Source organism: Salvelinus sp. IW2-2015, linkage group LG20 (assembly GCF_002910315.2).
Source record: "Salvelinus sp. IW2-2015 linkage group LG20, ASM291031v2, whole genome shotgun sequence".
Classification (NCBI taxonomy): domain Eukaryota; kingdom Metazoa; phylum Chordata; class Actinopteri; order Salmoniformes; family Salmonidae; genus Salvelinus; species Salvelinus sp. IW2-2015.
Window position 1 is genome coordinate 52,810,969 of NC_036860.1, and position 16,320 is coordinate 52,827,288.

The 16,320-nt window shown below is 44.1% G+C and overlaps 1 protein-coding gene across 1 annotated transcript in view; it reads left to right on the forward strand.

Moving 5' to 3' along the window:
- Positions 1 to 16,320, forward strand: part of LOC111981926 (ubiquitin carboxyl-terminal hydrolase 32) — a 29,463-nt gene extending 13,143 nt beyond the window's left edge. The window contains exons 3-34 of the mRNA XM_024013418.2: positions 766 to 871; positions 1,134 to 1,252; positions 2,277 to 2,436; positions 2,533 to 2,664; positions 2,750 to 2,857; positions 2,955 to 3,070; positions 3,223 to 3,285; positions 3,382 to 3,465; positions 3,573 to 3,634; positions 3,748 to 3,850; positions 3,965 to 4,157; positions 4,342 to 4,499; positions 4,633 to 4,773; positions 4,910 to 5,030; positions 6,040 to 6,194; positions 6,758 to 6,839; positions 6,928 to 7,002; positions 7,243 to 7,381; positions 7,544 to 7,649; positions 7,799 to 7,972; positions 8,306 to 8,480; positions 8,799 to 8,950; positions 9,054 to 9,171; positions 9,421 to 9,626; positions 9,735 to 9,919; positions 10,043 to 10,129; positions 10,223 to 10,343; positions 10,464 to 10,655; positions 10,859 to 11,102; positions 11,203 to 11,594; positions 11,731 to 11,823; positions 11,949 to 16,320. Coding sequence (XP_023869186.1) covers positions 766 to 871; positions 1,134 to 1,252; positions 2,277 to 2,436; positions 2,533 to 2,664; positions 2,750 to 2,857; positions 2,955 to 3,070; positions 3,223 to 3,285; positions 3,382 to 3,465; positions 3,573 to 3,634; positions 3,748 to 3,850; positions 3,965 to 4,157; positions 4,342 to 4,499; positions 4,633 to 4,773; positions 4,910 to 5,030; positions 6,040 to 6,194; positions 6,758 to 6,839; positions 6,928 to 7,002; positions 7,243 to 7,381; positions 7,544 to 7,649; positions 7,799 to 7,972; positions 8,306 to 8,480; positions 8,799 to 8,950; positions 9,054 to 9,171; positions 9,421 to 9,626; positions 9,735 to 9,919; positions 10,043 to 10,129; positions 10,223 to 10,343; positions 10,464 to 10,655; positions 10,859 to 11,102; positions 11,203 to 11,594; positions 11,731 to 11,823; positions 11,949 to 12,122 — 4,536 coding nt within the window. The 3' untranslated portion in view covers positions 12,123 to 16,320. The remainder of the gene's footprint in view (positions 1 to 765; positions 872 to 1,133; positions 1,253 to 2,276; positions 2,437 to 2,532; positions 2,665 to 2,749; positions 2,858 to 2,954; positions 3,071 to 3,222; positions 3,286 to 3,381; positions 3,466 to 3,572; positions 3,635 to 3,747; positions 3,851 to 3,964; positions 4,158 to 4,341; positions 4,500 to 4,632; positions 4,774 to 4,909; positions 5,031 to 6,039; positions 6,195 to 6,757; positions 6,840 to 6,927; positions 7,003 to 7,242; positions 7,382 to 7,543; positions 7,650 to 7,798; positions 7,973 to 8,305; positions 8,481 to 8,798; positions 8,951 to 9,053; positions 9,172 to 9,420; positions 9,627 to 9,734; positions 9,920 to 10,042; positions 10,130 to 10,222; positions 10,344 to 10,463; positions 10,656 to 10,858; positions 11,103 to 11,202; positions 11,595 to 11,730; positions 11,824 to 11,948) is intronic.

Here is a 16,320-nt window from a genome sequence, read left to right on the forward strand (position 1 = left end):
TTTTGAAGACCATTTAGAGACCAGAACCATTAGAACTGCTGTAGCCTAGTGGTTTGCTTGTTCACCGGAAAAGGTCTAACTGCTCCAGACCTCTTTTGAAGAGATTTGGCCACATACTCAATGTATTCTCAACCAATAAAATGTTGCTCATGAGGTTGAAAACCCCTGCSCCTATACCTCTACCTGGGTAGTACCCAACTTCAGCTGTTCTGATTGGGAGGTTATCCTGTCCTCGTTCCGAATCTCAACCAATCCTAATCTTAACCATTCATTTCTATTGAATGTTTTTATTTATCGACAACTTCTAACTGGATATAATAGTGASCCTGTTTAGCAGCAACACCACCGTCTAGTGGTCAGAACCTGGTAGTATCAGGTTGTATAATGGGCGTTCAAATGGTCTTTCAACAAAATGTTTCAGGAACGCTTATCTGTTTCAAACTACAGAAATAATTTCAGAACAATCTGAGATGGTGGGTGTCAATCCTCTTTCTTGTGTTTTTTAAGGTGGAATGACTCAGGAGTGATTGTAGCCTATTGTGCTCTTCTGATATGAGTCTAACTAGCTTACTAACCTGGACAACCTTGCATATTTGAATTCAACTTTCGTCCACCTGACAGGGTTATCAAAGATAATATACMTTTTTATCGGTTTCTGAAAGGGAACTCACTCTCCAAATTACAACAACAAGTAGKTCAGGACTGGACCAGAATGAGTTGACAGGTTTACCTGAATTGAACCCAGCTCCCTTCCCCTGTTTCTAGGTGATATACAGCTCATTCGGTGGGACCTCTAAAGGCCTGCACTTCAACAACCTAATTGTTGGCCTGGTTCTGTTGACTAGAGGACGTGATGAAGAAAAAGCTAAATGTGAGTATTGTAACCGACAGACTTATGGAACCTCTATAGATGCTTGTGTTGACCATGTAATTACAAGAATAATCAKATAATTTAATAGGATCTCTGAGAATAAAAACAAACAAATAGACCTTCACAAAATGACCCCTCTTTTGTAGTGGTATCTAATTTGTATTCTTGATAATGTCTAATAATGCGATTCACCCCCATTGTGAATATCACACCTGACAGAGTTGCTTATAAGGCTAAGCTTCTTTTTGTGGTTCTCCTTCAGACATTTTCAGTCTGTTTGCCAGCGATTTGGGCAATCATGCAACGCGAGAGGACATGGAAAGTATGCTGCAGACTGTGGATGGAGAGATCCCACTTTCTCTCAGAAAGTGTTTCTCTSAGGTTAGCTCATATGCCTTATTTGAATGAATATGTATGGGTAACTGCCAAAACAAAGGAAACGCTAACATGAAGTGTCTTAGTAGGGCGTTGGGCCACCACGAGCTGCCAGAAYAGCCTCAATGTGCCTTGGCATAGATTCTAAAAGTGTCTGGAACTCTATTGGAGGGATGCGACACCATTCTTCCACAACAAATTACATAATTTGGAGTTTTGTTGATGGTTGTGGAAAACGCTGTCTCGGGTGCCACTCCAGAAGTGTTAATTAAATTGGTTTGAGATCTGGTGGTTGAGAGAGACACACACTTCAAACCCCCTATGCTCCTTTGAGACCCCTCTTTCAAAGTCACTGAGATTTCTTCTTCTAGCCATGGTATCCAAAATATTGGGCAACTAGGCATTTTTATACATGACCCTAAGCATGATGGGATTTTAATTGCTTAATTAACTCAGAAACCACACGTGTAGAAGCACCTGCTTTCAATATGCGTTGTATCCCTCATTTACTCAAGTATTTCCTTTATTTTAGCAGTTACCTGTATTTGACTGTTTTAAACACATTTTGACAGCCATGTTTTCACAAACTGTATGACCACCAGGGTGGGTGCAAATCTGCTATTACACGCTTACCAGGTATATTTTATTTGTTCACTACAAACATGCCACATATCCTAATGTATCCTTATCTAATTGTAAGCTGCTGACAGAACTTATGTTACCTGTTTGGGATGGCAGGTAGCCTAGTGGTTAGAGCGTTGGGCCAGTAACCGAAAGGTTGCTGGATCGAATCACCGAGCTGACAAGGTAAAAATCTGTCGTTCTGTCCCTGAACAAGGCAGTTGTTCCCCGGTAGGCCGTCATTGTAAATAAGAATTTGTTCTTAACTGACTTGCCTAGTTAAATAAAGGTTCAATAAAATAAAAGTGCACAGGGCTGCTAATGCTACTTGACACAGAAAGATAATTCCACTATGTGTTTTGCACCTTTGTTCAAGGCTTAGTGGAGTTCCTGTTATTTTCTTTACCAGGGTGAGAAGGTAAATTATGAGAAATTTAAGAGCTGGCTCCTGCAGAACAAGGATGCCTTCACCTTCTCCCGCTGGCTCCTGTCCAGTGGGGTGTGTGTCACCCTGACAGATGATAGTGACACACCCACCTTCTACCAGACCTTGGCTGGAGTAACACACTGTGAGTGACTGTCATCCTGATCCTTTGGGAGATATACTAAATAATAGCCTAGGCTAGGGGTCTTGTCATGCCACTTATAGATGTTCTTTCTTGCAGTAGAGGAATCGGATATCATTGACCTGGAGAAGAGATACTGGCTGCTGAAAGCTCAGTCTCGGACAGGACGATTTGACCTGGAAACATTTGTCGCTTTAGTTTCTCCCACTATTCATACATCCCTAAGTGAAGGTAAGAGAACACGCAGGATGTGGATTTGATTTATTGGATACTTCTTTTGAAGGCGATCGTTACGTCCATTTCTCCTTCTGTGCAGGTTTGTTTCATGCCTTTGATGAAAACAGGGACAATCACATAGATTTTAAGGAAATCTCATGTGGACTATCTGCTTGCTGCAGAGGGCCTTTGGCAGAGAGACAGAAGTGTAAGTAGATACACAAGCACTAAGCCTTGCTGTTTGTCATTCTTTCATGACATTGACAGTTTCAATGTGTAACTTTCCTCTTGTTTCTTCTCCCCAGTCTGTTTCAAAGTGTTTGACGTTGACCATGATGGGCTTCTGTCTCGGGAGGAAATCACAGAAATGGTTGGAGCATTACTGGAGGTGTGGAAAGACAATCGCACAGACCCTCTACCTGTAAGTACCATTTGGCCAGACTGGACATATGATGGACATACTGTAGATAATGATAACTGTTGTAATGTTTGTAGTTAGATTGTTTTGTTTTAACCTGTCCCATTACTACTCTGGGTTCTTACTTAAGCCTTACCCTGCCTCTGTCCGTTAAGGAAGCGGACACTAATGTCCATGCCATTGTGGAAGACATCCTGAAGGAGCATGACACCACTAAGGTATTACCTTACTGCTTGCGTGACTTTGGATTCATACAGATTTCTTTAATGTTGTCAGAAAATTTTGATTTGATTGGTGGTTGTTGTGTTCTTTAGCAAGGGCATTTGACCCTGGAGGACTACCAAATATGGAGTGTGAAGAGTGCATTTGCCAATGAGTTCCTCAACCTGCTGTTTCAGGTAAGAGCCAGCCACCATGTGTTTCTACTTTGGTCAACATTATGTGCTTTGTGTGCTTTTCTTGTTCTGCTGGATCACCAGTCTTCTGCTATCGTGTTGGTCTCTAGGTGTGTCATATTGTCCTGGGGCTGCGGCCTGCTTCCCCTGAAGAGGAGGGACAGATAATCAGGTATGTGTGTCTGTGTCGCCATGTCAGTGTCCTTTCCTGCTGTCATACACATGCTTCCTTATCCCCTCATCAATCAATCAAACACTCACAAACTCACTCACTTGTGTCTGCAGGGGCTGGTTGGAGAGGGCGAGCAGACACGGCCTCCAGCCAGGAGACTACTGGTTCCTCATAGCAGTGCCGTGGTGGCAGCAGTGGAGGRACTACGTCAAATATGTAAGCAAGGCTTTTTTGCTGCTTGACACCATGATCATCTGTTTATCATACTGTGCCCATTCTACACTATAATTTCTTTGCTGATGTGATTGTGGTTGTTGGCGTCTCTTCCAGGATAACAAGCATATCGTGGTGGAGCAGCCATTAGTGTTTGGCACAGTGAGGAGTGGTGTAGGGGCCGGAACCCAGGCCAGGGCAGAGCAAGRCCCAGAGGGGGAGAGCATGGCCAGCTCCTACAGCTCCACAGAGGAGAAGTTCGCAGACAACATCTCCAGTRCATCAGAGGCCTCCGAGACGACCAGCGGCAGTGAGTGGCTAMGAATTCTCAGCACCCCGTGTTACACTTAGTATTAGCAAAACAGTTGGATACTWGTATAGCTTAATAATAAGGAAATGTACCACTCATTATACCTGCCTTGCCTTGCATACTGTGTGCTGAGAGTGAGTGTACAACTGAATGTCATTGAAAACCATTAATTTGCTCTCCTCAGGCCTTCTACCCCGGGGCTCGACTGCTACGGATATCTGCTTTGCCCGTCAGCATGATGACACAGACAACCAGTGCTTCCTGGGGGCTGATGGGAACATGGTGGTTCTAAGGCCTGGGGCCATCGATAACCAGCCTCTGGTCACATCAGAGCCCTTAAAGGTAAGTTAGGCACCACAAACAACACTGTGGAAGGGGATGGACTCAATTAGAGATTAAAATGTTCCTCTTCTTCAAACTGGCCTTGCCATATTGTTTCAGTTTTAAATCTGTCTATCTTGAACTGTTCCCCTAGGCTCCCACATTGACTATGGAGGGGGGCCTACTGAGGCGCTCCCCGTCCCTGATTCTAGGCAGGGACTTTGAGGTTGTGCCAGAGCCTGTGTGGAGGGCACTCTACCACTGGTACGGAGCCAACCTGAGTCTCCCCAGGCCGGTACGTACATTTCAACTTTGTAAAGCAGGACCACTTGTGGATTTTCCATTAAACCGTCACCATTATCATCCCTATTGATCCTGACATTGTGATAACCTCACATTCCCATCCCCTCTTCTCCTGTTGGCATTCCCAGGTGATCAGAAACACCAAGACAGACTGTGSTGAGCTGGAGCTGTTACCCCGACACCTGCTCTTCCTGAGGCAGCAGCAGCCCCCCGCACGCACCCCCCAGAACAACGTCTGGGTCAATATGGGTAAGASSTTCCCCTGCATGTGTCTCCAGCACTTCTCCAAAGGTTACAAAGCAAAGGAGGGACAAGAATAGCAGAGTACCCTAGTGACTTTCTGCCCAAGAGTGTCCAGGGCCATTCAGCATGTTGATCTGAAAAGCACGTCCACTCCCGACTGCGGATGATTGAAAGACCGCTCGTGCGATAGATGCGTTCTGCCTACAACACAATCACGACTCAATCTTGCAAAGTTAGATTTGGTTGGTTGCATTGAAGGGGGCTGATATTATATTGATGCAAACATAATTCCCACGTTAGAGGGAAGCGTTGATCTGTTTAAGGAAGTATGTAACTTGGCAAAGTAGTTTAATCACTAGAATTCTCTGTGYGGGCTGGCATTTCTTCTGYACAGCAGTCCAGGAGGAGGAAGGCACTTAGAGGGAACATTCATCACAAGACTTGGGGCAGCACAGGGACACAAACTGTTTAATTAGCTTTTTTGTGACCTGAGTCTTTTAACCAAAATATCACAGATGAGACGACAGATGTCCACATGCCCCTGTAAGGGCGGGAGGTTACCGTGGTAGCACGACTAGAGTCATGTTTGTGTCTGAGATTGAGTTTGTCTAGTAGAAGCGTTGTATTCTCTTCCCTAGCTGTTGAAACTCAAACATAGAAAAACAACCTAGCTTGTGAACAAAACAATGTAAATAGCCAAGAAACACAAGKACAAAAAGTCTCACTTCAGCAGACTTTCATTTTAAGTAAATTAGACCAACTTTCATGCCTGTGCGCAGCGCTTCTAAAAATAAATCTTTCACTCCGCTCATCACGTTCGCACAGCCCCAGCCAGGCAGTGTTGCAGTGTGAGCTGAAATAGGCTATGTAGGATCTGGGCCTCATTATATGTCAGAGCATTTGGCCACCGCAACATGGTCTGTGAATTTTCTTCCACACCCATTCCTGTGCTTTTTACCAATCATGTGTGCAGAGCAGTTCAATGTATCCGTGGTGTCTCCCTGAACTCCCCCAGGTAACGTTCCCTCACCTAGTGCCCCCCTAAAGCGTGTGTTGGTCTACACGGGCTGTTTCAGTAGGGTGGGCACCATCAAGGACATCCATGAATACCTGTCCCAGAGACTCCGCATCAAGGAGGAAGACATGCGCCTCTGGCTCTACAACAATGAGGTGGGTGTGACTCATAGAAGGTTGACCCTTTGTCAACATACATGGMAGGGTTCTCCCCAAAGAATGWAAGAGGGGCACTGCGCCACCTTGTGGACTTGGCTGTGCCACTATTCAAAAAATAAATACAAATAAATAAATACAAAATGTAAACACACACACTGTGAATTACTTGAATKGCTCTTGCCTGGACCTCATACTGATGGTCCCTGTTCTGTAGATCATTGAATAATGACATTACTAGGATAATTCTAGAAAAAATACTGTGAAGAATATTAAATAATTATTTTGCACTGAACCAGTGTGCGCTGCTTTATTTGTTATCATTTAAGGCTCTAGATTGCAGGAAATGGCACTTAGTTGTTCAAGAAACACACATCTCTGAGTCCAAAGGGGGCCACGGCCCTCCTTGAGACCTCCCCCTCGACTGATTCATCAGCAACACCTTGTTAAAAAAAATCCTGGGGAGAACCCTACACTGCACACACAGACGTGCACAGTAAACACTCAAACTCAAATACTCACACACCCGCTAATTTTACAGTTCAAAACATTGTATTYCACAGAATTATCTGACCCTCCTTGATGATGAAGACCATTCCCTGGAGGGGTTGAAGATCCCAGATGAACAGTACATGGTCATAGAAGGTATGCATCATAACAACTCTGTGTTTTTAATAGCTCCATCATGTATTGTCAGGATGAATAGATGAAGACACTTTTTTGTTTTCATCAGTTCGGAACAAGGACATGAGCTGGCCAGAGGAGATGTCCTTCATCGCTAACAGCAACAGGATGAACAGACACAATGGTAAGACCGTCACTGCATACAGTTACAGCACCAACACAACATTAGCACTCCTATATGTAATCATTATTGATAATTTAACATTAACTGGGCTGATTGCTACTTGGATGTATTATAGATAAGTCTGTCAGACAGTACTTGTTTTGCTGTCTCCAAACACATTGAAGGGGTCCTACTGACTGCTGTAGAAGCTTTTGATGGTTGAATAGCGTCCTCAGACTTGCCTCCTGCTGTTGTTCACAGTCCCTACTGAGAAAGGTGCGACTGGACTGAGCAACCTTGGCAACACGTGCTTCATGAACTCCAGTATCCAGTGTGTGAGCAACACCAAGCCTCTCACAGACTACTTCACCTCAGGAAACCACCTTTACGAGCTCAACAGGTATGCGTGTGCATTATTTTAGACTTAAAAGAATGCATGCTTATTATACAAGAAAGTATTATTATACATGCTTATTATACTCTTTGGGCAGATAAATCCACAGCAAGCAGAGATGAATTGTGTGAGTTTCTTTTTAATTTGTGCTGTTTGTGTCCATAACAGGACCAATCCAATTGGGATGCGGGGTCACATGGCCAAATGCTATGGTGATCTGGTTCAGGAGTTGTGGAGCGGAACACAGAAGAACTTGGCCCCTCTGAAACTCAGAGTATGTCCACAAACAAGCCTCCAACTGACMCCCCCCCCCAATAACACTACAGACTACCAACCTAAAAGTACTTTCTTTCACCCTAAAAAATAAAGAGTCAAATGGTTGTCTTTTTCCATTTTCTCCTTGTCCTCTGTCTCTTCCCTCAGTGGACGATAGCGAAGTACGCTCCCCGGTTCAATGGCTTCCAGCAGCAGGACTCCCAGGAGCTGCTGGCCTTCCTGCTGGATGGCCTTCACGAGGACCTGAACCGTGTTCACGAGAAACCCTACGTGGAGCTGAAGGACAGCGACGGACGACCAGACTGGGAGGTTGCTTCTGAGGTCAGAGTTCATACACACTGTTCCTATCGTCATGGTGGGGAGATCCAGAAATAAGGCCTCAGGTGAATCACCTCATGTAGCTGTTGGAGTATAAATATTGATTTGGAGGTGTAATATTAGCTTTCTGTGTCATCTTGAACTGCTAGAAGTTGTCCTTTTGTAGGTCAATTGGTAGAGCATGGTACTTGTAACGCCAGGGTAGTGGGTTCGATTCCCTGGGACCACCCAAATGTGAAATGTATGCACGCATGACTGAGTTGCTTTGGCTTAAAGTGTCTGCTAAATGGCGTATATTATTGTCTGGTGTGATGATGGTGAATTGTGTTCCCCCAGGCGTGGGAGAATCACCTGAGGAGAAACCGCTCCATTGTGGTGGACCTGTTCCATGGCCAGCTCAGGTCACAGGTCAAATGCAAGACCTGTGGCCACGTCAGTGCACGCTTTGATCCCTTCAACTTCCTCTCTCTCCCTCTGCCCATGGATAACTCCATGCACTTAGAGATCATAGGTGAGCCTTATAAATCAAATTGTATTGGTCACGTACGCATATTTAGCAGATCTTATTGTGGGTTTAGTGAAATGCAGTGTATACAGTACTACAGTGCAACATCCAGAAAATACATTCCAAAAGATGAAACATAAGCATCATATTGGAGATATGTCTCGAAGTCTGTCGCCTGTCCACCCTTTCTTGTACTGGACTCTGAGCTTTACAGTAACAGTGTGGTGTTGAACAGAAAGCTATTTTGTTCCTGTTGTCTTTTGAGGGAATGTATATTGGATCCCATGCCTCTGAAACACTTTTCTCTTCGCTTCCTCTGTCCAGTCATTAAGCTGGATGGGTCATGCCCAGTGCGGTATGGGCTCCGGCTCAATGCGGATGAGAAGTACACAGGCCTGAAGAGACTCCTGAGTGAGCTCTGCTGCCTGAATCCTGAGCAGATCCTCCTGGCTGAAGTACATGCCTCCAACATTAAGGTGGAGCCGTCATCTATCCTCCAGCACTGTACATCCATCCATCACACTGTCAATATCACAGTCTGCACGTAGACTAATGATTGTCTGTCTACCCTATTTTTAGAATTTTCCACTGGACAACCAGAAAGTGCGTCGGGCGGTGTGCGGCTTCCTGTGTGCGTTTGAGATCCCGGTGCCAAGTGCACCCACGTCTGTGGTGTCCACTCCCACACAAACAGATGGTATACCAATTGGTTCTTCTGTTCATTAGCGACGTTTCATTCCTTTTTTAAAGGCAATCCGTAAGAAGTGATGAAAGGGGTTTAGAATCCGTAAGAAGTGATGAAAGGGGTTTAGAATCCAAAGAAGTAGCAACCAAACACCTTGGAATGTAAACAAATGCACAGGTTCTATAAAACAGATGAAAAAAGGTAGATACTTTGACACTAGAAAATATAACGTATAACATTTGTTCTTCGTGTCATCTCCAGAAGCTCAAGCACTAGCCTATGGGAACGCTACCATGGTAACTGACAGTAACTCTCTGAACCTGGGACTGATCCCCAAGGGCATGCCCAGCACTGTGGTTCCCTGTGGCACAGAGGGCAGCCTTGCTAACGGTCTCCCCGACGGCCCCGAGGTGCTCCCTTCAGACAGCCCCTTCACTGGGTACATTATCACCATCCACAGGAAGATGGTAAGAACTGCAGGATGGGCTAAAGATGGAGACAAGATTATCAGTGCATCAAGATTAGCCAAAGTCTATATAATGCTCACTTCTAAACTGTTTTTGTTTGTTTTGTAGATGCGGGCAGAGTTATACTTCCTGTCCAGTCAGAAGAACCGCCCCAGCCTGTTTGGGATGCCGTTAATCGTGCCATGTACAGTCCACACCAGGACCAGGGACCTGTATGATTCTGTGTGGACCCAGGTGTCACGCCTGGCCAGTCCCTTGCCCCCTCAGGAGGCCAGCAACCACGCCCAGGACTGGTCAGTCTCTCCAGACCACTCTCTGTATTTTGTCAGGTGGCTTTGCAGTGTTCAGTGTTCTCCTAAAGGTACAGGTATGTGATGCTGATATGTGTGTGTGTGTGTGTGTGTGTGTGAACACAGTGATGACAGCATGGGCTACCAGTATCCCTTCACCCTGCGCGTGGTGCAGAAAGATGGCAACTCCTGCGCTTGGTGTCCGTGGTACAGGTAATTAAGTCTGTCACCACAGTACAACATATCACTATACGGTTGAAGATAGAGAATCTGTTCATTGATACCCTGTATTGTTGTCCCCCTCAGGTTCTGCAGAGGCTGCACAGTGGAGTGTAACGATGAGAGGGCTGCTGTGGGAAATGCCTTCATGGCTGTGGACTGGGACCCCACTGCTCTGCACCTCCGCTACCAGACCTCTCAGGAGAGGGTAAGAGAGACATGAGGCTGGGGATAACAGCAGCAGGAACCCTAGGGGTCATATCAATGTATTTATTCGATATCTAATGGATATACGTCATACACTAAGTAATGTTTGTCTGTCCTGCAGATCGTGGAGGAGCACCCCAGTGTGGAACAGAGTCGCAGGGCCCAGGCAGAGCCCATCAGTCTGGACAGCTGTCTGCAGGCCTTTACCAGTGAGGAAGAGCTGGGAGAAGATGAGCTCTACTACTGCTCCAAGTGCAAGACCCACCGCCTGGCCACCAAGAAACTGGACCTGTGGAGGCTGCCGCCCATCCTGGTCAGACATAGAGCTCATTCCCTCTGCGTTAACTTCCCTGTCCTCTCCCTATTCATATGTGTCAATAGGCAACAGTTGAAACCTATTCAAATATACATGAATAAACCCCAACTCAAACATTTTCAATGCTATGTCTGAAGTGCAAGATTGCACATGACACCACCCACTCTAAAACCCCTTTATTCTGTCCATTTGAATTCCAGATAATTCATTTAAAACGGTTCCAGTTTATGAATGGGCGGTGGATCAAATCCCAGAAGATTGTTAGGTTTCCCAGGGAGACGTTTGACCCCAGTGCTTTCCTGACCCCAAGAGATGCAGACCAAAGCCAAGAGAGCTGGAGGGATAAGCTGGGGGAGGAGCTACACGACACAGAGGGAGGAGTGCAAAAGTCTGGGGGTGGAGACACTGTCTGTAACCCTGCCCTGACTCTCAACAATGGGAAAGGTTTGTATAGAATCTTGACGGGTTTCAGATGTACCTGTCATATCCCACTTATTATTTAAAGGAGGCTGGTGTTCTTCTATGAATATGTGTCTGTTTGCAGACTCTCTGTGCWCAGGGAGGATGGCCAGCACCCCCCTCAGCAGAGACGTCTGCCCCAACTGCAGCCCTCAGAGTGAGGGCAGGAGGCAGGGCCGTGGGCTGGTGTTTCCCACGGGAAGCAGGTACCAACTGTCCCTCAGTAAGGAGAGCCTGGACAGTGGCAGGGAGAGCCCCATGGAGCTTGAGGCCAGCAGGATGAGGAAGGGGAGCATGGGAGAAGGCCTCAGTGACTCCACCTCTGGTGAGGACACGGCCAGAGAATGTGACAACGCAATGTCTGTGTCTGAGCTAAACAGCAATGGCTACCCCGAGGACAGCATGGATCTGGAGGCATCCCAGGGCCAAAGAGACAAAATCTACCTGGATGCCATGTACAACTTGTATGCAATTTCAGTAAGTATTAAGCGGGTCAAATATTTGTTTTTCTCTGTAAGAATTGTACTGTTCTAGCCTGAAGCCTTAGAGTAAAGTGACTGTCTATCTACCATCTGAAATATCCTCTAACCCCCAATCACTTTTGGGTTTGCAGTGCCATTCAGGGATCCTAGGAGGAGGCCACTATGTGACATACGCCAAAAACCCAAATGAAAAGTGGTACTGTTACAACGACAGTAGCTGTAAGGTAAGCTGTATGCCAAAAACAGAACTTATATCTCTGCWATGTGATGCAGTGTCCATTGTCATCTGTAACTCAGTTATTTAAAGTTCACAAGTATAAACAAACCTCACTGTGTTTTCTGTGTTCAGGAGTTGCGGTCAGAGGAGATTGATGCAGACTCTGCCTATATCCTGTTCTATGAGCAGCAGGAAGTGGATTATTCTCTGTTCATGCCCAAAACTGACGGCAAAAAGATGGCCGACACAACTTGCATGGACGAGGACTTTGAGTCTGACTATAAGAAGTACTGTGTTCTTCAGTAATGGACTGTCTGTCGATATGTGTCAATGTGCTGCCGGTTCATCAACATGCTTGTGCTACAAAACCACCTTACTATTTGACTCTGAAATCTCTCAGGCTGAGATGAGCTGAAGCTTAGAAATCATCCCTGGTGGTTAGAAGTGGACAACCAACCGTTTTTACACCTTCATAGTGGATGGACCTTTTTTTTTCAAGTAATGGTACTCAAGTTATTTCTCGCTTGCGATGTCAAACAAAACGGAGGGCTGTGTATTGGTTTGTTTTGGCACAAACACCTTGTCGGGGAGTGACAATGCTTTGGCCCATGGTGTTGGTCCTAGGCCAGATGTGACAAATGTGGGAGTGTATGTTTTTTTTTGTAAACCAATGCCAGTTGCAATATGCCATTAATGTTTTGACACGTTTTGATTGGTACGCTCTGCAGTTTCGTCCCCTCATTGAATAATACAAAAAATTATTGCAGTAGAAGCAAGTGTTCACTACCTCATCATACCCTGCTTTGGACAGTAGTCAAATGCAATGTCACAATTCTAAAATTCCCTTTTTTGTTGTCCTCAAATGTAAATGATTGAGACTCCAGACCGATAGGCCTGGATTATAGTCAGTGTTTCTGAACTACATTTATGTATTTGCATTGCAATGTACCTTTTGTTTGTTTATCGTGTCAGGTCTTTTAAGAACAAAGCCTCAGGTGAGAGTATCTGAGAGAATCTTCCTGTAGCATCTGCTTTGTACCATTTGTGTGCAGGTCCATTCCAACAACATATCAGTCTGTTCCATCACAACATTGTGATGTTATCACATCAACAGTCGTGTCATTACAGTAGTGCCACCAACAGGCTGTATCATACTTTATCATTGTGCCCAATTTAACACAATTCTTTATATACACTACCGTTCAAAAGTTTGGGGTCACTTAGAAATGTCTGTTTTTGAAAGAAAAGCACTTTTTGTCCATTAAAGTAACATAAAATTGATAAGATATACAGTGTAGACATTGTTAATGTTGTAAATGACTATTGTAGCTGGAAACGGCAGATTTTTATGWAATATCTACATAGGCGTACAGAGGCCTATTATCAGCAACGTCAACAGTGAAGAGGCGACTCTGGGATGCTGGCCTTCTAGACAGAGTTCCTCTGTCCACTGTCTGTGTTCTTTTGGCCATCTTAATATTTTCTTTTTATTGGCCAGTCTGAGATATGGCTTTTTCTTTGCAACTCTGCCTAGAAGGCCAGCATCCCGGAGTCACCTCTTCACTGTTGACGTTGAGACTGGTGTTTTGCGGGTACTATTTAATGAAGCTGACAGTTGAGGACTTGTGAGGTGTCTGATTCTCAAACTAGACACTCTAATGTACTTGTCCTCTTGCTCAGTTGTGCACCGGGGCCTCCCACTCTTTCTATTCTGGTTAGGGCCAGTTTGCGCTGTTCTGTGAAGGGAGTAGTACACAGCGTTGTACGAGATCTGGAATAGTCTTCATTTCTCAGAACAAGAATAGACTGACGAGTTTCAGAAATAAGTTTTGTTTCTGGACATTTTGAGCCTGTAATCGAACCCACAAATGCTGATGCAATAAAACTGGCCTTCTTTTGACTAGTTGAGCTTCTTTAATCAGAACAACAGTTTTCAGCTGTGCTAACATCTTTGCAAAAGGGTTTTCTAATGATCAATTAGCCTTTTAAAATGATAAACTTGGATTAGCTAACACAACGTGCCATTGGAACACAGGTGTGATGGTTGCTGATAATGGGCCTCTGTACGCCTATGTAGAAATTCCATTAAAAATCTGCTGTTTCCAGCTACAAGTCATTGACAACATTAACAATGTCTACACTGTATATCTTATCAATTTGATGTTATTTTAATGGACAAAACATGTGATTTTCCTTCAGAAACAAGGACATTTCTAAGTGACCCTAAACTTTTGAATGGTAGTGTATACAGTTGAAGTTGGAAGTTTACATACACCTTAGCCAAACACATTTAAACTCAGTCCTTGCTCGCACAAGCTTTTTCAGTTCTGCCCACAAATTTTCTATAGGATTGAGGTCAGGGCTTTGTGATGGCCACTCCAATACCTTGACTTTGTTGTCCTGAAGCCATTTTGCCACAACTTTGGAAGTATGCTTGGGGTCATTGTCCATTTGGAAGACCCATTTGTGACCAAGCTTTAACTTCCTGACTGATGTCTTGAGATGTTGCTTCAAAATATCTACATAATTTTCCTCCCTCATGATGGCATCTATATTTTGAAGTGCATTATTCCCTCTTGCAGCAAAGCACCCCCACAACATGATGCTGCCACCCCCGTGCTTCACGGTTGGGATGGTGTTCTTCGGCTTGCAAGCCTCCCCCTTTTTACTCCAAACATAACGATGGTCATTATGGCCAAACAGTTCAATTTTTGTTTCATCAGACCATAGGACATTTCTCCAAAAAGTATGATATTTTTACTGGTGGCTTTGGATTAGTGGCTTCTTCCTTGCTGAGCGGCCTTTCAGGTTATGTCGATATAGGACTCGTTTTACTGTGGATATAGATACGTTTGTACCCATTTCCTCCAGCATCTTCACAAGGTCCTTTGCTGTTGTTCTGGGATTGATTTGCACTTTTCGCACCAAAGTACGTTCATCTCAAGGAGACAGAACTCGTCTCCTTCCTGGGCGGTATGATGGCTGCGTGGTCCCATGGTGTTTATACTTGCGTACTATTGTTTGTACAGATGAACGTGGTACTGTCAGGCGTTTGGAAATTGCTCCCAAGGATGAACCAGACTTGTGGAGGTCTACAATTTTTTTCTGAGGTTTTGGCTGATTTCTTTTGATTTTCCCATGATGTCAAGCAAAGAGGCACTGAGTTTGAAGGTAGGCCTTGAAATACATCCACAGGTACACCTCCAATTGACTCAAATGACGTCAATTAGCCTATCAAGCTTATAAAGCCATGACATTTTCTGGAATTTTCCAAGCTGTTTAAAGGCACAGTCAACATAGTGTATGTACATTTCGGACCCACTGGAATTGTGATACAGTGAATTATAAGTGAAACAATCTGTCTGTAAACAATTGTTGGAAAAATGACTTGTGTCATGCACAAAGTAGATGTCCTAACCGGCTCGCCAAAACTATAGTTTGTTAACAAGAAATTTGTGGAGTGGATGAAAAACGAGTTTTAATGACTCCAACCTAAGTGTATGTAAACATCCGATTTCAACTGTATATTATCTTAATGTTTTATTTAACTAGGCAAGTCAGTTTTGATCAAATTCTTATTTACAATGACCGTCTACACTGGCCAAACCCAGACGACGCTGGACCAATTGTGCGCCGCCCTATGGGACTCCCAATCACGGCCGGTTGTTATACAGCCTGGGTTCAAACCAGGGTGTTTGTACTGAGATGCAGTGCCTTAGACCGCTGCGCCACTCGGGAGCCCTAATGCTAGTCATGAGATCACAACTTCGAAGGGCAGAAGTTGTGAATGTTGCATCTTTTTGAATGCCATGGGTATGAGGTATTTGATTTAGGCAGAGTGGGACATTTGACAGTTTGAGCAGTTGTACCTTACTGTTATGCAACAAGTGAATAGGTAGTTTTTCCCTATGAGCTTTGAAATATGTATTTACTATAACTATATTGACATACACTATGTGAAACATAGGAGTTGAATTGAATCTAATCAGATGGAGAAAAAAATCCTACTCTTTAGGCTGTGATTAGTATATCCATTACAATACATAGCTCTCATTTCTTAAAAGTTGTTGAGGTATATGCTTTATTTGGTGAATCAATTACTGATTATAACAGCTGGACAGAAACCTACCAACTCTACCTGGCCTATGATGGTAGAACGATACACATCCTGATGACAATTATATTTTTTTTACATTTTAACATTAGCCARCTATTGCCGTGGTCATTTTCAGTATTGTCCCCCTGAAAAGCTTGATGCAGTGAATACTACTGAATGATTTATTTATTTTTTATGTCTATTTAGTTTTAGTTTTTTAATTTATTTCATGTACTTTTGTAAAATGTTTAAATTCAAATTTTATTTTGCAATAACCCTTGAGGAAAAACTGAAATGTACATATACTTTTGGAAAAAGGATGTATTGGAATATGAACTGTGAAGATCTGCATTGTATATGGAGTGAATTAGTTTCTGTGACTATTAAAGCAGCCAATGAACTATACAA